Source organism: Nelumbo lutea, chromosome 5 (genome assembly GCF_056320005.1).
Source record: "Nelumbo lutea isolate HS-2025 chromosome 5, American lotus-T2T, whole genome shotgun sequence".
NCBI lineage: Eukaryota > Viridiplantae > Streptophyta > Magnoliopsida > Proteales > Nelumbonaceae > Nelumbo > Nelumbo lutea.
Window position 1 is genome coordinate 49,527,692 of NC_142688.1, and position 21,355 is coordinate 49,549,046.

At 34.5% G+C, this 21,355-nt stretch overlaps 1 protein-coding gene across 1 annotated transcript; it reads left to right on the forward strand.

Moving 5' to 3' along the window:
• The first annotated feature begins 15,828 nt into the window (after positions 1-15,828).
• On the forward strand, positions 15,829-19,536 carry LOC148852283 (disease resistance protein RGA2-like). The gene has a single exon (XM_088947425.1). The coding sequence runs from the start codon at positions 16,132-16,134 to the stop codon at positions 19,342-19,344; it is 3,213 nt and encodes a 1,070-aa protein (XP_088803551.1). The 5' UTR covers positions 15,829-16,131; the 3' UTR covers positions 19,345-19,536.
• Positions 19,537-21,355: the final 1,819 nt, after the last annotated feature.

Genomic DNA, 21,355 nt, shown 5'->3' on the forward strand with positions numbered 1-21,355 from the left:
ATTTCAACGTCCTCTCCTCTGGTTCTTAAGCTACGGCACTGGTGTTTATTTTTCTATTTTTCTAAAAGTAAAAAAAATAATAATAATAACACCCCAATCATCAAGTCAACAGTTTTTCATAAATTATTGAATACACTAAAATCGGACTAAAAAAGAGCAAGGTAACGATTCAGTTGGTTCGACCATTCGGATCATGCAATGGTGGGTTAAAACATCATGTGAAGTTTGAACATGTGGTAGAGTTGTGTAACTTCATGGTAATGACACAAGTGACTTAGATGGTGCTTAGCATGGTTTTTAAAACCTATCCGAAGATCGAACCGGTCATGAGTCCGGTTCCTGGGTTAAACGGTTTGATCGAATGGTTGATTCGTTCTAACAAAAAATAAAAAAATAGTCAAAATTATTGAACGGTTCAAACAATTCAACTACCTGAGTCAGCGGTTTGCTGACCAAATCAATATTTTTTTTTGCAAATATCCGGTTTTGAGAAAAAATAAAACCGATCACCTGACCGGTTCCCAACTTTTCCGGTCCAACCATCCAATCTAGTCAGGTTTTGAAAACCATGGTGTTAGTATCAATGATGGTTTTTTAGGTCACCAATGCTAGTTCAGCGGTCAGCGCCATATAAGTGTTGCCAAAAATGGTGTTAATTGATTGAGCCGTTCAATTGATAAATATGTCTTTCAATATAAAGAAACACTAAAAATAATATTTTTCATTTTGAAGGGCATTTTCTTTTTACTGTTTGGCTTAGTGTATAATGGTGATGAAGTGCGATCCGGCCGGTCTTATCTGTCAATGACCTTGCTTCTGAACTGGGTAGCAGGGAACCTGAAACGGAGGAGATGAGGAAGGTCTGGGGGGGAACCTGGTGTAGCAGCTCCGAAGCTCAAATTAGAATCCTTCGAAAGCAAGATAACACCAGATAGCGCAAAGTTTTCATACCTTGTTTGTTGGGGGCAAGGGGATCTTATAATCACTTTGCGCACTTGCTTCGAGGCCCTTGTCAGGTCGGGTATGTTTACCCTTGCGCTTGTCAATTCGACTGTCGTCCTTTCTACTGGGACAGAACCGTCACTGCCTAACCGTTTCTCTAACTAGAGATGGCGGTGTCAGTGGCAGTGGCAGGTGGCCATTTAGAGTGCAGCCGCCAAGCATCAGATTCCAAGTCAGTCAGGTGCGGCACCCTCGGGCACGGACTTCCTCAGTGTCAGGCATGGTACGACTTGTTTGGTTTTGGTGCCCAGAAGGTGATGCGGAGTGGTGAGCGAGGCGAAGTCTTGAGTTCGGAGGTATCTATAGGGTAGGTCAGTTCGGTGAGGTGTATCTCGAACTGTTACAAGGCAGGCCAGTTCGGCGAGGTATACCCCGAGCTGTTACAAGGTTGGCCAGTTCGGTGAGGTATATCCCGAGCTATTACGAAGTTGGCCAGTTGGGCGAGGTATATCCCGAGCTGTTACGAAGTTGGCCAGTTGGGCGAGGTATATCCCGAGCTGTTACAAGGTTGGCCAGTTCGGCGAGGTATATCCCGAGCTGTTACAAGGTTGGCCAGTTCGGATTACTCTGGTTTTGGGCCAGGCTTGGCCCTTTTGCCGAGCTGTTGTTTCTGCCACGTGTCGCATAACTGTGAGGTCGGGCCAAATCTTCCTTCATCAAATGACATCTAATGGCGCCTATTGCTATTTGAAGTGTAAAGAAAACGTTTAAAACAAACTTTGTCCTGATTTTTAAAAAAAATTATACAAAACATTTATTAGATAATCACTATCCATACCAAACATCCTCACAAAAGAAACCCTATGAAAACCCACTCCTCGTTTTTGTGCCCTTATTTTTCTATGTTTATCAATTTTTATATGTCATCATATAACTAGTAACCAATGATTTGGACTATCATCATTACCGAAAAACTATAAGGAAGAGCTAGAATGAGAGAGATAGGGATGTACCTTGGGTGGTGGTTTGCCCTCAAATACCTATAGGAAGAGCCATGTACTTCTCACTTTTGGCTCAATTTAGAAGGAGTACAAATACAAATATGTACAATACAAAATAATACAAAACATAAGGTTTTAAACACTATATATGTGTATTTGTACTCCTTCCAAATGGAGCCTTAAGGGATATGTGCTATGCCCCAAGATCACCCTTGACCAAGGTTCTAGGAGTTGCTTTTGCACCCTTCACAGGAGAAGGGGAGAGAATGGTGAGGGAGGTTGGGGTCCAGCTAGCGTGCACTATTGCTCTCTTTCACGACGATAATAGCAGTCATTTTCCCAATCACCTGCACTCTAATTCCAAAGTCAAGGAGTAAAGTGTTCGACAATCATTAGGAGAACAAGCACATCACATGCTCAGTTATAGAATCATTTGGTTCTCATTTTAGACCAAGTTGAACAGTTGGACTATTGATCTTAAACTCATCTGGGCCATTAGTCATCTGTGTCATTTGACTGAAAGCACCCGGCGGAGTTCGACTTGGGTCCTCATCTAGAGTAATCTTGACTTCTCCATATCTTCATCTTCATCTTCCTACTCTTGGGGTCAAAGTAGTTTGAGCTTGAATGGCGAGTAGAGCCATGTATCATTTCGTTGAGATGTGGTTGAAATAGTAGTTTCTGAGATTGATGCCAACCAGGTGAAGGTTGAGGTAGACATTCTTAGGGGTGTTTTTTTGTTGGATTTTGATTGGGGGGATAGGTTGGCCAATAGGATTTGGGTTCGCATTGACTAAGAAACCCATGGTCATTTTTTCAGATTAATGTGGGGACCAAGGAAAGTATTTTGTTGGATATACCATCTCCTAAGTAGGTAAATAACTTCTCCATCTAGAAAGAAAATTACTAACACTTGAATAGGACAAGAATGCCCTTTTTAATAATGAATTTTCATGACTAAAATGGTCATTACCCTATTTACCTGAGTAATAAAAGAATATAAGTAAATGCACTTACTTGGGTAAGTGTTTCCAAGAAAAACTTACCCAATTAATTACATTTACCCTGATAAATAACTTACTGAAAAATAAACAAAACCTTAAAGTTAAATCTGAGAAAGATGTTCATATGGAGGCAGGCGAGGATTTTGTCCCCCTAGCCAAGGTTAAGTTAGAGGACCACATTGAAGAGGTCCCAACTCGGGCCCTAATTGGTTTTGGTGGCACCCCTTGTTCCTTATTTGAGGGGGTTATGTGTAAGATTAGGGAACAAATACTCGGCTTGGCAAGCTCTGTCCTTACGAGGATAATCCCAGGGCTGGCCTCAGGCTTATTTTGGATAAGGGCTAGTAGTTGTGTTAAGGGAACATAACATACTTGTATTGTACATATTTGGAAGAAGTGGAGTGCAAAACTATGTATTTTGTATTTAATTATATATTTGTATTGTACATATTTGTATTTTTACTCCTTCCAAACTGAGCCTTTGTTTTTATACCACTCACGACCTACTGTGTACTGATGACCACGGTTTTTAAAACCAAACTGGATTAGACGTTTTTCCCAAAACCAGATTTTTACAAAAGAAACCATTGATTTAGTCAACAAATCGTTAATCCAGACAGTTAAACCGTTCATGACTGTTTTTATTTTTTTTATTTTTTTTATTTTTTGTTGGAATGGTCCAATGGAACGATCAGAACGTTTGACCTAAGAACCAGACCCCTAACCAATTTGGTCTTCGGGTCAGTTTTAAAAACCTTGCTGATGACCTTCCCCATTTTCCACACCCTTCTTTCTTTGAAGAAGCATCGACGGAGGGGGTATTACTATTTCTTTTTCTGATCAAACCAGAAGGTGTTCCTTGAAGTCCTCTCCTCCATCCATAATTGGAAGGGGAGGTTCTTTTATATGAAATGTTAGGATGGATGGCTCTTTGGGTCCAAGCTTTCCATCTCGAGAATGTGAGTGAAGAGGCTTAAACCCTAGCTTCTCCCTTTTCCAATTCTATGTCCGGACCAATTCTCTGAATATTATTGAATAAAATAATAATTTCAGTACCGATTAGGGTACATCTTAATTTTGATAAATGGAAAAGATTTCTTTTCTTTTTTTCATATATGATGCAATTTGGGTTGAAATGGACTGACTTATCTGTAAAATTTTCAATAGCCTTGAACCCAAATTCAACCCTAATGTAGGTGAAAATTTTCAAGTAGGGTTAACGGACTTGCACCCTTACTTTTTCCTTTTTTTTTTCTGTTTTCTTTTTACTTTTAAGTGATCAGTCCCAATCTTAAACATGACTTTTCTTGTTTATACACCAGTGATGTGCCTCCAATGTCAAATTTGGATGATCTAATTTTAATCCGAAAACAATATTAAAACGCCATTAACATATCTTAATAGAAGATTATAGTGGCTGGTATAAATTATTATTTTGCATTGCAAATTCAAATTCTCTAATAATGGCGACCAATATATACTGGTTTCTTGGTTTATAAGTCAGGAATCTCACAATTCCTTTTTGGTTTGACCTATTTGAAACCACTAGTTTTCTGTCTCATCTTAACAGAATTTGTTATAGGGTTGACATCAAGGAAAAATTTTATTGCTCAACTCATCCTTGATGGCGACCAATATTAAAACAATTACAATTCCTTGATGGCTTGATAGCGATCAAGATAGAACACCCTATTTTTGACTTAAAGCCATGTTCCATCAAGCATAGTATTTTTTTGGTATTTCATCAAGCATTCAAACATGAGTAGAGCAACAGAATTTGTTATATAGAAACCAATGGTTTTCTGGGTTCTATACAGTTTTTTTTTTCCTGGGTTGTATACAGTTGACGTGGCCAATAAATCATTCCTTGATGGAGACCCAGTAGATTGGACAAATTTGAAGTCCATGTCAGACGAATACTATTAACAATCTGAAGTAGGAACATTTTTGCTAAAATAAACAAAGCTGGTTATCAATTCAATCCTAATTTAACCCGAAACAAGTAGGTTGTGTTTGGATGAGGATTGCAAGTTCAACAACTTTGGTTTGGGTTAGGGATGATTTAAACCCTGCCTCACTAGCATCACTGTCTTGTACGCTTTTGATTTTCCATGGACCATGGTGAATTAATTGTATTACGTAGACTGAACTCTAAATTTCCTAAAACTTTCACCGTCGTCTTAGTACATGGGAAATTTAGCGTTCAGTCCACCTCATCGACTTTTATTAGTTTTTTGGATTTTATTTATCAACACTTCCACTTATAATTCACTATCACCCTTAAATTTTGATTCATTCCTTCATTTGTCACTGTTTTAATGGGGGTTAAGGGAAAGGGGATGGGCTACCCCTGTTGTGTTGTCGCATGAAGGGAAAAATAAAATTGTATTACAGTTTATGGTGTGGATTGAACAATGAAAAACTCAAAGTTTTAAGAAAAAGTATGGATGGGCTCAATGCAGATTACAGAATAGGGTTGTTCATAGGGCAGGTTAGATCAGTTTATTAGTTTTTTTAACAGATCCGATCTGGTCAGATTACCTAAAAATTAAATCGAAACTGACGGATCGGTTTGAGTCAGTTTTGGTTTAAATATACACATTTCCGAAATATATATTTCAGCTTTAAATATATATATATATATATATATATATATATATTGGAATTATACATATTATATATAATATTTCAGTGAGAATATATTTATAGATAACTCAGTTCGGTTCGATTCAGTTCGATTTCGGTTTTCATGTATTAAAATCGAAGCCGAACTGAATTATCAATTTACCCATCTTTTCAACCCAAAACCGATCAGTTTGAATTTATTTATGAACAGTCCCATTACAGAATATGAAAATGGAGCCACTGAATTGTTTCCTTAATTTTTACATAGTCAACTTAAACATCGCATTTAATCCTTTTTTTTTTCTTACGTTTAATCCCATCAATATGGTTTTCTTAACACTAAGATATAGAGAACGGTCATACCTAAACGATAAAAATCTTAAACAAAGAAATAGAACTTTGCAAGTGGCATACTTGCATCTAGGGAAGGTCTACTTGTAGATTGCAAGTTCCCTCAAAATACAAAAAAAAAAAAGAAATATCAAAAATAAAATATTTGCAAGATGCAATTTGTTAAATCATTTCTGGGCCAAGCCTGATTTCAATTCTCTAGGCCCAACATGGAGAGAGAGAGAAGTGGGTAAAAGTAAAATAAAGAAAGGACCAGTGTATTTAAATTAGGGAATCCGAACTGGAGTTGTACCGTATCATCTACGCTTTTTATTTTTCAAGGTAAATTAATTGTATTTAAGGGGCGTTCTTTTTTAGATTTTGAGAGGAGAGAAAGTTGGTCAATGAGATTTTGGTTTTCATTGACCAAGAATCTTATGCTCTTCTTTTATATTAATGTGGGGACCATAGAAAGTTTATTTTCTTGATCATCTCCTAAATAATTGCCCTTTTAATAATAGACTTTATTGATTAAAATAATCATTTCCTTTTTTTTTGAAAAATAAAAGAATATGAATAAATATAACTTTCATTAAAAGCACATAAGGGCCTGAAACAGAAAAGGAAAATGGAGCTGCTTGTTATTTCGTGAGTTATTACCAGTCGAATTCACATATGTGCCCAAAGGGGGCTCTGCCCCACAATGCTCCACAGCATATCTCTATCTTGTATGGGAGATGATGAGACATCATGGAGAGATGTTCCCAATACAAGGTAGGGGACGTTCTGTGGGGCATTATGGGGCTTTTCCTTTGTAGGGCACAGATATAAACTCTTACAAGTCAACTTATAATTATGGAGCTTCCCCTTGTGGCGGGGCAGATGGGCTGTGGGGCATTATGTGTACTATTTTTCGTTAAGAATGGAAAATTTTAAAATAAATAAGGTGAATTAACTGTAACTCAAAGCTTTAAGGAAAAGTACGGACGGCTCAATACAGATCATGGTTTTTAAAAACGAATTGGTGACCGAATTGGTTATCGGTTTGAATGAACGGACTGGCCATTTGACCGTTTGACCCGAACAGCCGGTTTATTCTAACAAATAAATAAATAATTTAAAAAAATTAAAAATTTGGAAAACAGTCAAAACCGTTTGAATGGTTTGAACAATTAATCGGCCAATTCAACGGTTTATTAACCAAAATCAATGATTTTGAGAAAAAAAGCGATTTTAGAGAAAACAAAACCAATTCTCGATTTTTCTAATCCGACCGTCTGGTGCAGTCCGGTTTTGAAAACAGGACATGAAACTTTGTTTCTGATTTATTACCAAGTCAACTTGTAATTGATGTTATATTTAATATGAAAAAAGTCAACTTATAATTGACGTTATTTCAGACGACGAAGCATCAAATCACATTTTTCTTGATGGATCTAAAAACAAAAATAAAGTAATTTGCAAGTTGCATCTGAACAAGGTCTACTTGGTAGTTTGCATCCATCAAAAATTGAAAAATTTGCAAGTTGCAACCTTAAAAGACTTTAAGGCTTAGGTGATGGTTTTACCAAAAAAATACACTGCAATTTTATATGATTCAAAATGATAAATACCACAACTAACCCAACTGTATTGTGAGGCTAATAACTCCACTGCAAGTTGCAATTTATTCAACAAATTTTTTAGCCAACCCTGCGTCTAATGCTTTAGGCCCAGCTCAGCCTGACATACGTAGGTATCAAGTAATTTGAAATATTATCTATAATCTATGTTCTATTTTTAATTCTAAATGAGCTTGCTTCAAAAAAAAAAAAAAATCTAAATCAGCTTTAACTTCCGCGCATGACACAACCATTCACAAGGAGGAGGCGCCCTCTGTCTTTCAAGAGTTTGAGACCTTTGCTATTCCAAACTTCTAAAGGATAAACCACAAGTTGGGTATTCAAGCTGTGGGGATTTCATGCTCTATGGCATTCTAAACATTTTTTTTTGGTTTTCTATCGGCAAAGGCACCACTGTTTTCAAGATGACCCATCACTTGATCAGGTACAAGCATTTTCGTGGCCGTTTCCAACCTATTGAGTTCTTAGATACATCATTTTGAAACTGTTGTGGTTTTTTTTTTTTAATCCACGGACTATTTTCTTCTCCATTTGGCTACATTTTGGAGTTGAAGGAATCGTAAGTAGGAAAGAGGTTTTTAGCTACATTTTGGAGTTGAGAGGGAAGGAGATATAGCGTTTCTGATCTGATACAGCAGGTAAGCAAACCTGACCATTTTTCTTTTTTATAGAAAATAGTAAATACTTAGGAGGTGTTTAACAACGCGTGGTTGATTTTATTTTTAAAAGAAAACAAAAATATTTATTACATTAACAAAATTATTTTGTTTTTTTGCTGATGAACAATTACTTTTGTTTTCAAAAACAAAACCATCTTCTAGAACACCCCCTTAATCTGATATTTTGGATGTGCAACCTGATATCAAAACCAATTGTATTTATTTCTAAAAGACTGTTGTTTCAATAGTCTAGGAGCTTAGTTATAATCCTAGTTTAGTCATAAACAACCTGAAAAATTATACCATAATGCTTTTAATTTGGTGGGGATGTTCTAAAGGTGTCCATATTTTACAGAAGTGATTTAATGAAGTAGAGGAACTTAGAGAAGAATATAATACGGTCAGTTTTGACAACGGGGTGGAAGACAAACTAAACGAGTCTATTAGTTCTAGGGGTGCCCATTGGCCCTTTTTGTGAACCTAACCGGTAGTACCAGTTTTTGAAAAATCGGTAACCGGAATTGAACTGAAACCAGTCGGTTAATCAGTTAATTGGTTCAGTTAATCGATGGTTTGTTTCATCGGTTTTTTGTTTTTTGACTTTATAATATTTATTATAAATATAATAAAAATTTATATTTTAAATAATAAATAATAAATAATATATTATATAATGCATATTTATTAATTTATAATATAGAAAATATAGAAAATATATATAATATACATAAATATATAGAAAAATGCGAATACCCATCGGTTCAGTTAACCGTTGGTTTTTTAAATCGGTTAACCAAAACCAAATTAACCAGTTTGGTTAACCGATTTTTCGGTTCGACTTCGGTCGGTTCAGTCTTTCGGTTTTTTTGCTCACCCCTATCTATTACCACTCATTTTCAATGATCCATGGGGACAGGATAAACAATTCGTCTTGCAATTTCAACAACATTTTCCTTATTGAAGATCAGTTATGAAATTACTCTTTTTCAAGATTTATATTATATCCAATTTGGAATGTCATCTGTATATATCTATATCTTAAAATAGAATATTCCTAGTTGGAAGCATTTTGCTTTGTGGCTTTTTTAGGGCTTTTTTGTTGATTTTTGAGTTGTTCAACCAATCATTTTTAAGATTTTTATCTCTCCTCATTTATAGGGTGTTTGGTTCCATTTACATTTATTCAGTAAACATTTATTAATGATGCCACATAGGTACCATCTCAGCATTTTCTCTCTCTTACTCTTCTGCATGCATAAAAAAATGTAAAAGGTGAAATTTGGTTTATGTGCATGCTAGTCGTTTGTGAAAGTTATTCACTATTACTCTGATGCGGTGCCTAATGGCACCTAGTGGCGCCTAATTGTCATAAACGGTTGCAATTATTGCATTTCTTGGTTTTACCATCAAATAAAATACAAAAGTTTATTCAATAAACATAAACAGAACCAAACAGATACTTAGCTTACCATTAACTCTCTCTATCTCTATCTCTCTCCCCTCTTTTTCATTAACTCTCTTAATTATCTTTCCTCATTAATTATGCTATTAACTCTTTATCCTCCAATAATCCATGCAACTAATTCTCTCTCCTCTTAATTACTCCATTGAATTACCTAAAATTTATTACCTCTATCTTTATCTAAATCTTTTTCTATTTGATTATATTTTTATATATGTTAGATATATTTACACTAAATTTTATTAAAAAGTTAAATTGTATCAAATTACAATTTATAATATAATTAACTTAGTTATATTAAATTAATATAACAATTATTTATTTCATCATAAAGATTAAATTTTATTAATTATAATTTATAACCCGTTTAATATTCAATGGAATCTTATTAGTCTAAATAATCTACTTTCGTTTAAAAGTTAGTTAATTTTAGAGTCTATGGTTCACAAAGGTAGGTCAAATGTTTTGACCAAGTCAATGATTTTTGACAGAATAGTGGGCTTTAGGAATCCTTGAACTAGAAATAAGGTCAAATGGTGGTTTGAATGCTTCAACCTTCTAGGTCAATGGTAGGTTGAAAACATTAAATAAAACATCATAAAAATTTAATCTATTTATATTTTATTTTGAAATATTCAAAATTAATTAACCATAGTGATAATAATTTCATAAATTACTTTACTAAAATAAAAATAATTATTAATTGTTATTATTGATAAAATATTTGTTATTAATATAATAAAAATAAATTAACTAATAAAATTAATAAAATAAATTAAAAAAATAGATCCATCTTATTAGTTTTATAATTAATTTTTATAAATTATTTAACAATTCTATACACTTCCCTATGTTTTGACCTTAACAACCCCCTATTGTTTTGAAAAAAAATGGTGCAAATACCTTCCTTCTATTCGTGTTCCAAATAGAGAATGCTGAAGTAATGCATTATTTTTTTTAAATATCAAATTTACCCTTAACCAACTTAATTCATATGCAACTTACTAAAACACTTTGTTGGGAATTAAAAGATTTGCTTCCTTTTACTTCACTTTTGCTTTTTTTATCTTACTTTGTCCAAGAATTAGATTTAGTTGTTAAACATATTATAAATAGTTAAATCACCTAAACAAAATGTTTGGATTGGATACAAGGGCTCTTTTTGCTTCAATCTTAACAAAGCCCATGCATTACATACGCCCCAAATAGAAATCTATACACACATACATATATATGTACATATGTATGTAGTTATGTATATCAAAGCCCTCAAACTAAAAAGTGGCTAGAAAAAGTATCTCAAAAGTAACTACTCCCACTCTCAAGCAAAAGCTTCCTTCCTAAGACATGTCTATCCATTCAAACAAAAGTATAAGCTTCAAACAATAATTACCTCTACTCTCAAAAAGGTTAGTGGTAATTATTTCCATTAAAAAAAGTAAATTCATTTGAAATAAGGTAAGATCCATAAAGTGGGTTATTATTTAGAAATAAAACTTGATTCAACTGCTTAATTTAAATAAAAAATTTGTACATCAAATAAATAAAAAAAAACATAAATTTACACCATAAAAATTGTGCACCAAACAAAAATTATGAGAATACTTGAATAAGAAAAATCAGAATACTGGCCCTATACTTAGTACGAAGGGTCATTCTCTAGTACACAGTAAAACAAGGGAGGGTGTATCCATTTTATTGTTTCATATTTAAATTCCATTTAATTGGTTAGTTGCCATGAAATTATAATTTAAAATCCTATAACTAAAATTAAGAAAGTTAATAAAAAGTATCAAACTTTAGAAAGCTTTTATCTAATAATTATTAAAAGTTAAGAAATTAATAAAAAATAGTAGTTCATAAATTAAAAATAAAAATAAATTTGATTTCCATTTAAAAATATATAATATTAATAGAATATTAAAATTAACAATAAAAAGTAAAATCATTAAAAAATAAAAACAAACCATTTACATTGCATATAAAAATAATAAACGCTCATCTAGAAATGTCATAAGGATCGTTCCCTTCAAGATGATCAATTATGACTTAGACCAACCCAACCAAACTTGCAAATAGGCTTAGGCAAATCATGTGTGTTCCATATAAATATAATAATGACTTAATTGAAAATGTTACATGTCTTCTTTTCCTAGAGTGATCATTTATGACTTAGACCAATCCAAACAAACTTGAAATTTTATGGGCTTAAGCAAACTATTTTCTTCTAGGCTTGGCCCAGCTTGGGTCCACTCCAAGTCCATGCATAATATGGGTTAGGCCCAAGCTAAGCAAACCCTATGCTTGACCAAAAAATTTATATAAACATATTGTAAATATATATTTAGATAATAAATTTTATATAGATATATGGTATAATATATTAATAAATTTTTATATGGAAAAATTGGCTTGAGAGACAATTTGGTTCCTGAACTTAAAATACGACAATTCAGTACCCAAACTTTCAAAATGTGACAACCTAGTACCCGAACTTTCAAAATCTAACAATCCATTACCTTTTGTTAACCAGTCCATTAATCAGCCATTAAGTGACATTTGAAAAGTCAAAATTGCCCTAAGAATGGCATCTAATTCTCTTTATCAACTATCCAAACATTGACGATAAAATGAACAGTCCCAAATTCTAGATTCTTCTAAATAGTCACCAACTTTTTGAATAGAAGAGGCTAGGATTTGGGATTTGATCAGTTTTTTGTCAATGTTTGAATGGTTGATAAAGAGAATTAGATGGCATTCGAAGGGCATTTTTAACTTTTCAAGTGTCACTTAATGGTTGATTAACGGACTAGTTAACAACAAGTACTAGATTGTCACGTTTTGAAAGTTCGAGTATTGGATTGCCACATTTTGAAAGTTCAGGTACTGGATTGTCGCATTTTTAAGTTTGGGGACAAATTGTCGCTCAAGCCAAAGTATTGATCGGGAATTTCTCTCTCTCTCTCTCTCTCTCTCTCTCTCTCTCTCTCTCTCTCTATATATATATATATATATATATATATATATATATATATAGAGAGAGAGAGAGAGAGAGAGAGAGAGATTAATTGACTAGAATTAAATAGACTTTAATTCGCAAAAAAAAATCATAATTTTGTAATTAACATGGGCAAGCATGTCCCTATCCTAGGCGTAGACAAATATTATCGAGCATGGGGTGTTGGTTGGGCCAGGTATGATCAACCTTAAAAACTATTAATGCACTATCAAAATTCAACCTAGGATCATCTATTTCTTTGGTTCATTACACAAAGGGGGCTAGCCCATTCCCTAATTCCCAAAACCCCAAAACCTTGGTGGTTGTGGGATACTAGGATTCAATCCTAATTCAAATCTAGAAATAAGCCAATTGTCGTACCAATTGAGCCACTCACCAGTTGGGTGGCTTAGGATTAACTTACTTCTATGTTCATCTATACATGTACTTTAATTTTACGATGCCTTTAGCTTCATTTCGCTTAAAAACATCTGTTCATCACATGGATCCGAACTAGTATCAACTATGGTAAATTAGAACAACACTTATAATGTTAGTAATTACATAGTATAGAAAGATTTTTAACATTTCCTTCATATAATAATATTAGTAATGAAAAATAAGTTAACCATTATTATCTAATTACAAATAAAATTAATTTTAACAATAACACATTGTTAACTAATGGAATTGTATTATAGTTAATTACTTTGGTTAATTTAAATTCCCTTTATTTACTGAAAATAAATTCCACTTAAAAATTAAAGTAGAGTTAATATATTATAGTAATTATTTTAGAGTAACTAGTAAAATCCTAAAGCATTAAAGTTAATTTTTATTTATTTTAAATTCCAATTAAAATGATTACTTTAATAATATTTTAGAAAAATTAGAAATTGAAATTAATTACAAAAAGCAGAAATTAATTTTAAAATTACTTTAAAGTTAACTAATAAAGTAATTTTAAAATTAATAAATTCAAATGTAACTAAATACTAAAAATAAATTAAACAAATGAAGAATTTTAAAATTTTCAAATTCAAATATCATTCCTTTTTAAGATTTTTATATTAAAAAATGATAAAATCTTAAAATCAATTATAAGAAGAAAATTATATTATGAATTGATCAAACTAAAAGTGTATTCAATTAAATGGAATTAAAAAAAAAATGATTATAAATAGATTGCAATTTATACTAAATTAACAAATAAAATAATTTTACATTATTAAAGCTTAAAAATAACTAATAAAAGCTAATTAAATTTTAGATTTTAAAATTTTTAAACTACAAAATGAAATGATAAAATCTTTCAAAATTATTTAATACTAGTGTGAGGGCACGTGCTATGCAAATGTCCAAGTAAGGTAAAGATATAAGTTAGTCATATTTTCTGAAATTTAACTTTTATGACCAACACCAAAACTAATGCAAGTATCCACTTTAAAATAGTATAAATGATTAAATATTATAATTAATCATTATATTAAAACAATTACACTAATTTAAATTTCCAAAATTATTGAAATTTTAAATTAATAAAAATACAATTGGGAATGTCATACAACTCTTTCTACTTAAACTTTGGAAGCCTATACATGGCACGGGTCCTCACTAGTATATAATTAATACTATTTAAAGATAGGCCCAGACTATCATCACCCCTAGTTGGACCTTAGCTCACTTGGTCCAAAGTTATCGGAAAAATAGAAAAGGGAATAGTATATTGTTTTAGGGGGTTGCAACTTGCAAGGGAGCGCGGCTAGTGTATTTTAGGGTTGGGTTTCATAGATCAATTGACCTTGCCAATTCATAAAAAAGGGTTAGTCATACACTACCACCCTGTTGTTTGAGGGTAATAACACTTAGACCCTGAACTTTCACTTGCGACAACCGATTCTAGCACTTTGTCCCCTCCCTTTAATGGGCTTGACAGTAGAGACAAAATTACAAAAACATCCATATAAAATTAGTCTATTCTTTTGTATTTACTCTTTTTTCTGTTTATAGTTTAACTTTTATATTTTTGTTGTATTTGTTCAGTTTTATATTTACTTCTTTTTGCAGTTTTTAGTGTTTTGCTGTATTTTTCCTCTCTTTTATGTTACCTAGTATATAAATTCAAATGTTAAATTGAAGAGAAATGATCAAATCACTTAAATGACTCAATGGTCATAGGATAATGGTCCTTGTAACCACAAATGCTTGGGTTTAAATCTTTATAACATCATATTAAAGTATTTTAGATTTTATTTCAAGAAAAATTTGATTTCGAGCTAGGCCAGTTCCACCAAGGTTAGTTATCTGAATTGGTTCATGTAAGGTAAACCCCTAGACCCTGAAACTGGTCTAGGTGGGTGGGAGGGCTTAATTCCAAACTTTTGGAAATAGACCCTACCCAATAACAGATTGGATAGGATCAGTTCAAGACCAGTTAGAGGTCAATTCCACCCACTTTTGGCTAAAACCTATCCATTTAATCCTAATATTTTCTGTAATTTCCTATTTTTCTTCATTTTTATCCATTTTGTGCGAAAATAGTATCATAAAATGATAGAAGGGCATTTTGAACTTTTAAAAATGTTTAAATTAACAGACACGACAACCACAAGAAAATCCTATTTGAAGCTCATTAACAGATTAATGGTTTTGATAGTGAGCCTAAAAGTGCTGGAATCAAAAAGTTCAGTTCGGGGGATCATGTGTAACTACTACTCCGACAATATATGATTTACAACTACAACCCTTAGAAAAGGAAAAGAAAAAAGCACTCTGGCCTTACCTTTCACCATGCAGTATTAGAGGAATTATTAGTTAGTCCAAAGCACCATTATGAACCCAAGCTGTTAACAATTGAGCGGCAATTTGATCAAATCTTCTGCGAAACAGCTGGGTTCACGATGCTCCAACTCCAAGGGATCAGCTTTCCATTTGTAATGAGACACTATTCTGATCCTCTGATTGGATAACAAAGAAGAATCAGTGAATTACCTTAGACTATGGCCCAATTAATTAACTGTCACTAAATGAAAATTGACATAAATAAAGAACTTTTTTTGTTTAAAAATAAGGAATGCTTCTGCTTAATTATAAACCAGTTGCTATATGAAATGGGTCGCAGTAATGGGATGATATCCTTCTGTTTCTTTTTTTTTTTTTTTTCTTTTTACAGATGGCTAATAACTTCTAGTAGATTCTCGACGTAGTCTGACTTGGAAGCATTGTTCTTTTCGCCACTAATTACGAAAGAAAAGAATTCATTAATACAGGGGCGCATAATCATTAACCCCACATCATATCAATGTCTCACACTTCTCGCGTGATTCAAAGTTGAGTTGCCTAAACTTATTGGTCTGTGATATCCACGCCCATGCATGGCTGCTTATCTTTGTGCTTAGTCCAACCTTGTTGAAGTAAAAGATTGAAACAAAGTGGTTTCTCACAATCTTGCAAAATCTTCTCTTAATCACGGAAGAAAGAAGAATAGAATGGCCGACCCACTTACCAACATGGTTGCTCAAGAAATCCTGAGCAGGGTGATCGTCCTTGCAATCCAAGGGATTAATCTCAGGAAGGATTCAAGGGAACAACTTAATAATCTGAAAAAGAAATTAGAAATGATTCAAGGCGTGCTACAAGACGCCCAGAATCGACAAACAATGGAACAAAGAGTCGGAAATTGGTTGAAGAAGGTTCAGGATCTAGCTTATGATGCCGAGGACGTGCTGGACGAGTTCACAATACAAATTCAGCAACACAAAACGACGACGACGAGGACAGACAAGGTACGCAGCTTCGTTAAGACGATCGTTACGGTTTCACCTCTCTTTAAGATTGCCGATAGAATTAAGAGCATAAATGAATCTTTTGACAATCTTGGAAAGGAAGCGACTATCATGCGGCTTGTGCCTACAGACAATGAGACTGTTGAAAGTCGAACCACCCATTCCATGGTAGACGAATCAGAAGTCTTTGGAAGAGATGGTGACAAAATGAGAATCGTAAGCCTTTTAATTAACCCAGATGATGGAAATAAAGCTATTTCGATCCTCCCCATTGTAGGTATGGCTGGACTCGGGAAGACCACCCTCGCTCAAGTAGCATTCAACAATGGCGCGGTAGTAGCACATTTTGATGAACGTATGTGGGTTTGTATCTCGGTAGATTTCAACATTGAAAGAATTTTAAAACAAATCCTAGAAAGCCTTGGAGAAATGAATGTCATATCAAATCTGGATGTGATGCTCCGTAGCCTTCAAAGTAAGTTGATGGGAAAGAAATTCTTGCTAGTACTGGATGATGTCTGGGATGAAAATCGGAGCAATTGGAATACGTTAAGTGGTTTCCTGTTGAAAACCCAAGCAGCAAGAGGGAGCAAAATTATTGTGACTACGCGCAAAGATGAGGTTGCGAAAATCATGGGCACACTTCCGACGCATCACTTGGGACTATTGTCAAAAGAAGAGTGCTGGTTAATTTTCAGAAAAAGAGCATTTGCTGAAGGATCAGCAGCACAAGAGACTCCAAGACCGATTGAAATAGGAAAAAAGATGGTAGACAAATGCAGAGGCCTACCTTTAGCAGCAAAGGCTCTTGGAAGTCTGATGTACTACAAGCAAGAGGAAGAGTGGGTGTCTGTCCAAACAAGTGAAATTTGGGATTTATCAGAGGCTGAATCAGGTGGAATCTTACCAGAATTGAGGTTGAGCTATGACCATTTGCCATCCAACATAAAGCAATGCTTTAAGTACTGTTCTATGTTTCCCAAGGATTACGAGATCGATAGAATGATGCTTATTCAGCAGTGGATAGCACACGGATTCATAGACTTCCAAGGGTCATCCGGTCAAGCTGCAGCTAACAAAGAAATGGAGGATATCGCTAATGACTCGTTCAATTACTTACTGTGGAATTCTTTCTTTCAGGACGTAAAGAAAAATGAGTATGGAGACATCGAAACAGTGAAGATGCACGATCTTGTGCATGATCTTGCACAACATGTTTCCAAGGCTGAGTGTTTGTCATTTGTCGAAGACGATAAGGTTAATGACATTACTATTACTACTGATGTTCGGCACTTATCTGTGTATGCTCCAAAATTACCGAAGTTACTGAATGTCTCAGTATCGTATGAGGCGAACAAGCTCCGGACTTGCCTTTTGTGGCTTAATTTTGATGATCTTATGAATGTTTCCGACTTACTTGAAGGTTTTTCTGTTGACAGGCTTTCGAAATTTAAGTGCCTGCGTGTATTAGATTTGGTGGGCATCACTCACTTGCCAGCATCATTCCAAAAGTTCAAATTACTAAGATACCTTGACCTGTCAGAAAATCAATGTGAAAAATTACCGGAGTCAATCACCACTCTCTACAATCTACAGACGCTAAGGCTCAAGAATTGCAGGAAGCTTAAAGTGCTTCCCATAGAGATGCGGAAGCTCATTAACTTGAGGCATCTTGATCTATTCGGATGTATTAGCTTGGAAAAGATGCCAATGGAGCTGGGGAAATTACTTTGCCTGCAGACATTACCCATGTTTATAGTGGGTCGAGACAACGGATATGGTATTGAAGAGTTGCAAAAGCTAATAAATCTAAGAGGTTTATTAGCAATTACAAATCTAGAGAATGTGAACGATGGAAGAAGAGCCAAGGATGCAAAATTAGAAGACAAGCTTTACATCCAGAGATTGGATTTGGAATGGTGCAGGCCATGCGATATCAACATTCATCATGATGTGGATTATGATGATGTGCTGGAAAGTCTGGAACCTCACCCAAATTTGAAGGGGTTGCAAATTAGTAATTTTGGGGGCAGTAGATATCCTGGGTGGATGAGGGAGATTGAATCATTTCTCCCCAATTTGGTCGGAATAGCACTAGATGGATGCTGGAGATGGGAAAATCTTCCCATGCTTGGTCATCTACCATTGCTTAAGATTCTTGAATTACGCCGGATGATGTTTAGACGTATCCAGTTCCATGGAGAAAACAGTAGCAGTGATGATGGTGGTAGCAAGCAAGCAACAACAAAACGAATGTTCCCATCATTGAAAACCTTGTGGCTGACAGACATGCCTATGTTGGTGGAGTGGATGGAAGTTTCTACCTCTTCTTCTTCCTTTTTCCCTTGTCTCGAGAAGTTAATAATCAAGAAGTGCGCCAAGTTGAGAGTGACACCAGATAGTCTGCTTCCTTCTCTCAAGAGACTAAGGATTGAATCCAGCAATGCCATGTTGCTAAGTGAAGGATCATTTGCAGCCGAACTCACCTCTCTTACTTCCCTTCAAATAAGTAATTGTGAAAAGCTTGAGGTTCTGCCGGAATGGTTGCTAGAGAACAATAAAAATTCCTTCCGCCATTTGAGTATCATGAAATGTCCCAAGTTGGAGGCTATTCCCAGGGAAAATCTACAAGTCCTCACATCTCTGAAGACATTGAGGATAACTGATTGCCTGTCTATGCCTAATATTTTATGCTTGGATGATCTTCAAATGTTGAGATTGGAGAAAGACAATGCATGTGAAGAAATTCGGCTGTCTAATGTTGATAGCTCACTGTCAGTGCTCTCCATCGAAATAGAACCAGAACCAGAACCAGAGTCAGAGACAGAACCAGAACCAGAACCAGAGTCAGAGACAGAACCAGATCCAGAACCAGAACCAGAACTTGAATTTTATGCGGCATGCGAAGAATTTTGACATTCAGCTGTCAATAGGGCTTTCCTTGGGAGGTTGTCTGGATTTTCTCCTAGTGGTTGTAGTCAGGTTGTCTTTAGTCAGTTGCTTCCTGGTTTGGTTGGTCTTGTCAGGTTGCTGTTATGGTCACTTTGCCTCTCTGTTCTTGTCTCTATGTTGCTAATAAATTGATCTTTTCAAAAATGAAAACAAAAATCAGACTCACAATGGAGGGTAAGGGGGGTGTTTAAAGCACAATATTTTACGTGAGATATGGGAATAGCGCTGTTTTCTTCCCTTAATTTCTCTTGTAACTATATCAATAAATCTTATATTGTGATGCCTCTCCACAAAATAATGTGATATGTATCTAGTTACCTTTACAAAAAAGCAGTATATATATATCCAGTTTCCTCGGTTTATGTTAGCCTAGTTATTGATTCTCCTTAGTTTAGTATCTTTGGGCTGTGTTTATTTGTGGTGCAAACCTCGATCTGATACATTTGTACTGAGTTCTAATTTGTAACTGCTTGAGTTTAGTTTTTACCCCATATAGAATTACAAAGTGGTACTTCTACACTCCTTTTGCACCACCTTTCTGTGTAAATTTTACTTATGAAAGGTTCATATAAAATTGCATTGGTGAAAGAAGAGCTAGAGGAGGGCAAACAATTATATCTTGTTGATTTGAGAGGACTACCACTGTTTTCATTTTCAGTTAATCTAACAGCCGGAAACACCACTAAAGTTGGTTTTGACATCACCGGCAAAAGTTATATATCAGTGTAAATATATGCTTGCAAGTATACCTTTGAAGAGTTCCATTCCTAATTTTTTTGGGGTTCTTTTTTCAGTCCATAGTGTGGATCCATGCCTACCTACTTTGTTCTTCCTCTAATTAAGGTTTGTCATCAAGACCCTTCTTTCTCATTGATTAGTGTCAAGAAATTGTTCTTACTTTTTTCTTTAGAATTGATCTATTTCTAATTCACAGATGATGATTTAATTGGAAATAACGCATTTTTTCCAACAAATTAATGAGAAGGCCAGCTGTCTTCCTTTATTTGCAATCTTTTTTTGAATTAAAATGAATTTTCTAAATGTACTCCTTGTTGTCCAATGTCCAATATTCGTTATTTTGATTGTTTCTGTGCGATGCTTCTTAGATATACATGGTAGAAAGGAAATTGATTAGTTATGTAGTTTTTTATTCTATGGTATTCTTAATGGAGCTGTGGCCTATCTCTGCTTCATTTTCTTTTCCCTTTTACATTATGAATCGAAAAGGATAAAGGGAAAGGAAAAATACTCTGGCCGATATGAGGAGAAACGGCTTGGTTGGGAGTGGAGATTAAAGAAGAATCAGAAGTTGCATTCCACAACTAAAGCTTCAGGTACAGATATATAGTTGCTGATGTTAGCACTGATATGGCATTATTCGTAATTTGAAAACCCAGATCAGTTCGGGCAGATTTCCATAACCGAAATAACTGCCCGTTTTTAATTTTATTCCAGATTCCCACACCATGTCATCACATGCTAATATCATATTCTTTATTTTATTTTTATATTACAAAATAAAATTAGCAAGCATATGAAATTGATACCTGATCTGCTCCTCACACAAAGCGCCTCACACGGATCTCACACGCACATCCTACCATGTATTGGGAATATTTCCCGTATTTATAAGTTATTATTCATGGGAGATGTTTCCAATGCACAGTGGATGTACCACCATGTGTGAGGAGCAGACCCGTTCCTATGAAGTTGACCCACTAAAACCCATCATGCGATTACTTGCACCCAAGCTCTCTAGCATATTCTAGCTTGCAATCACGACACAGTACTAACTTAAGACCATGGAGGGGTTGATGCCTTTATATAGATGAGTTATTGCGGGTTTCCTGGAACAATTCCGAGATCTGTAGCCTGAATGGACGAGATCCATTTCCGCTTTAGTCGGGGAGTAATATATCAGTCAATGAACCTCATTATCGCCGCCCAATTCGGACGCGGAGAAGATAAGGGTTGC

Bases quoted from the DNA above. Each gene is read 5' to 3' on its own strand.
- LOC148852283 (XM_088947425.1), top strand. From the start codon at position 16,132: ATGGCCGACCCACTTACCAACATGGTTGCTCAAGAAATCCTGAGCAGG.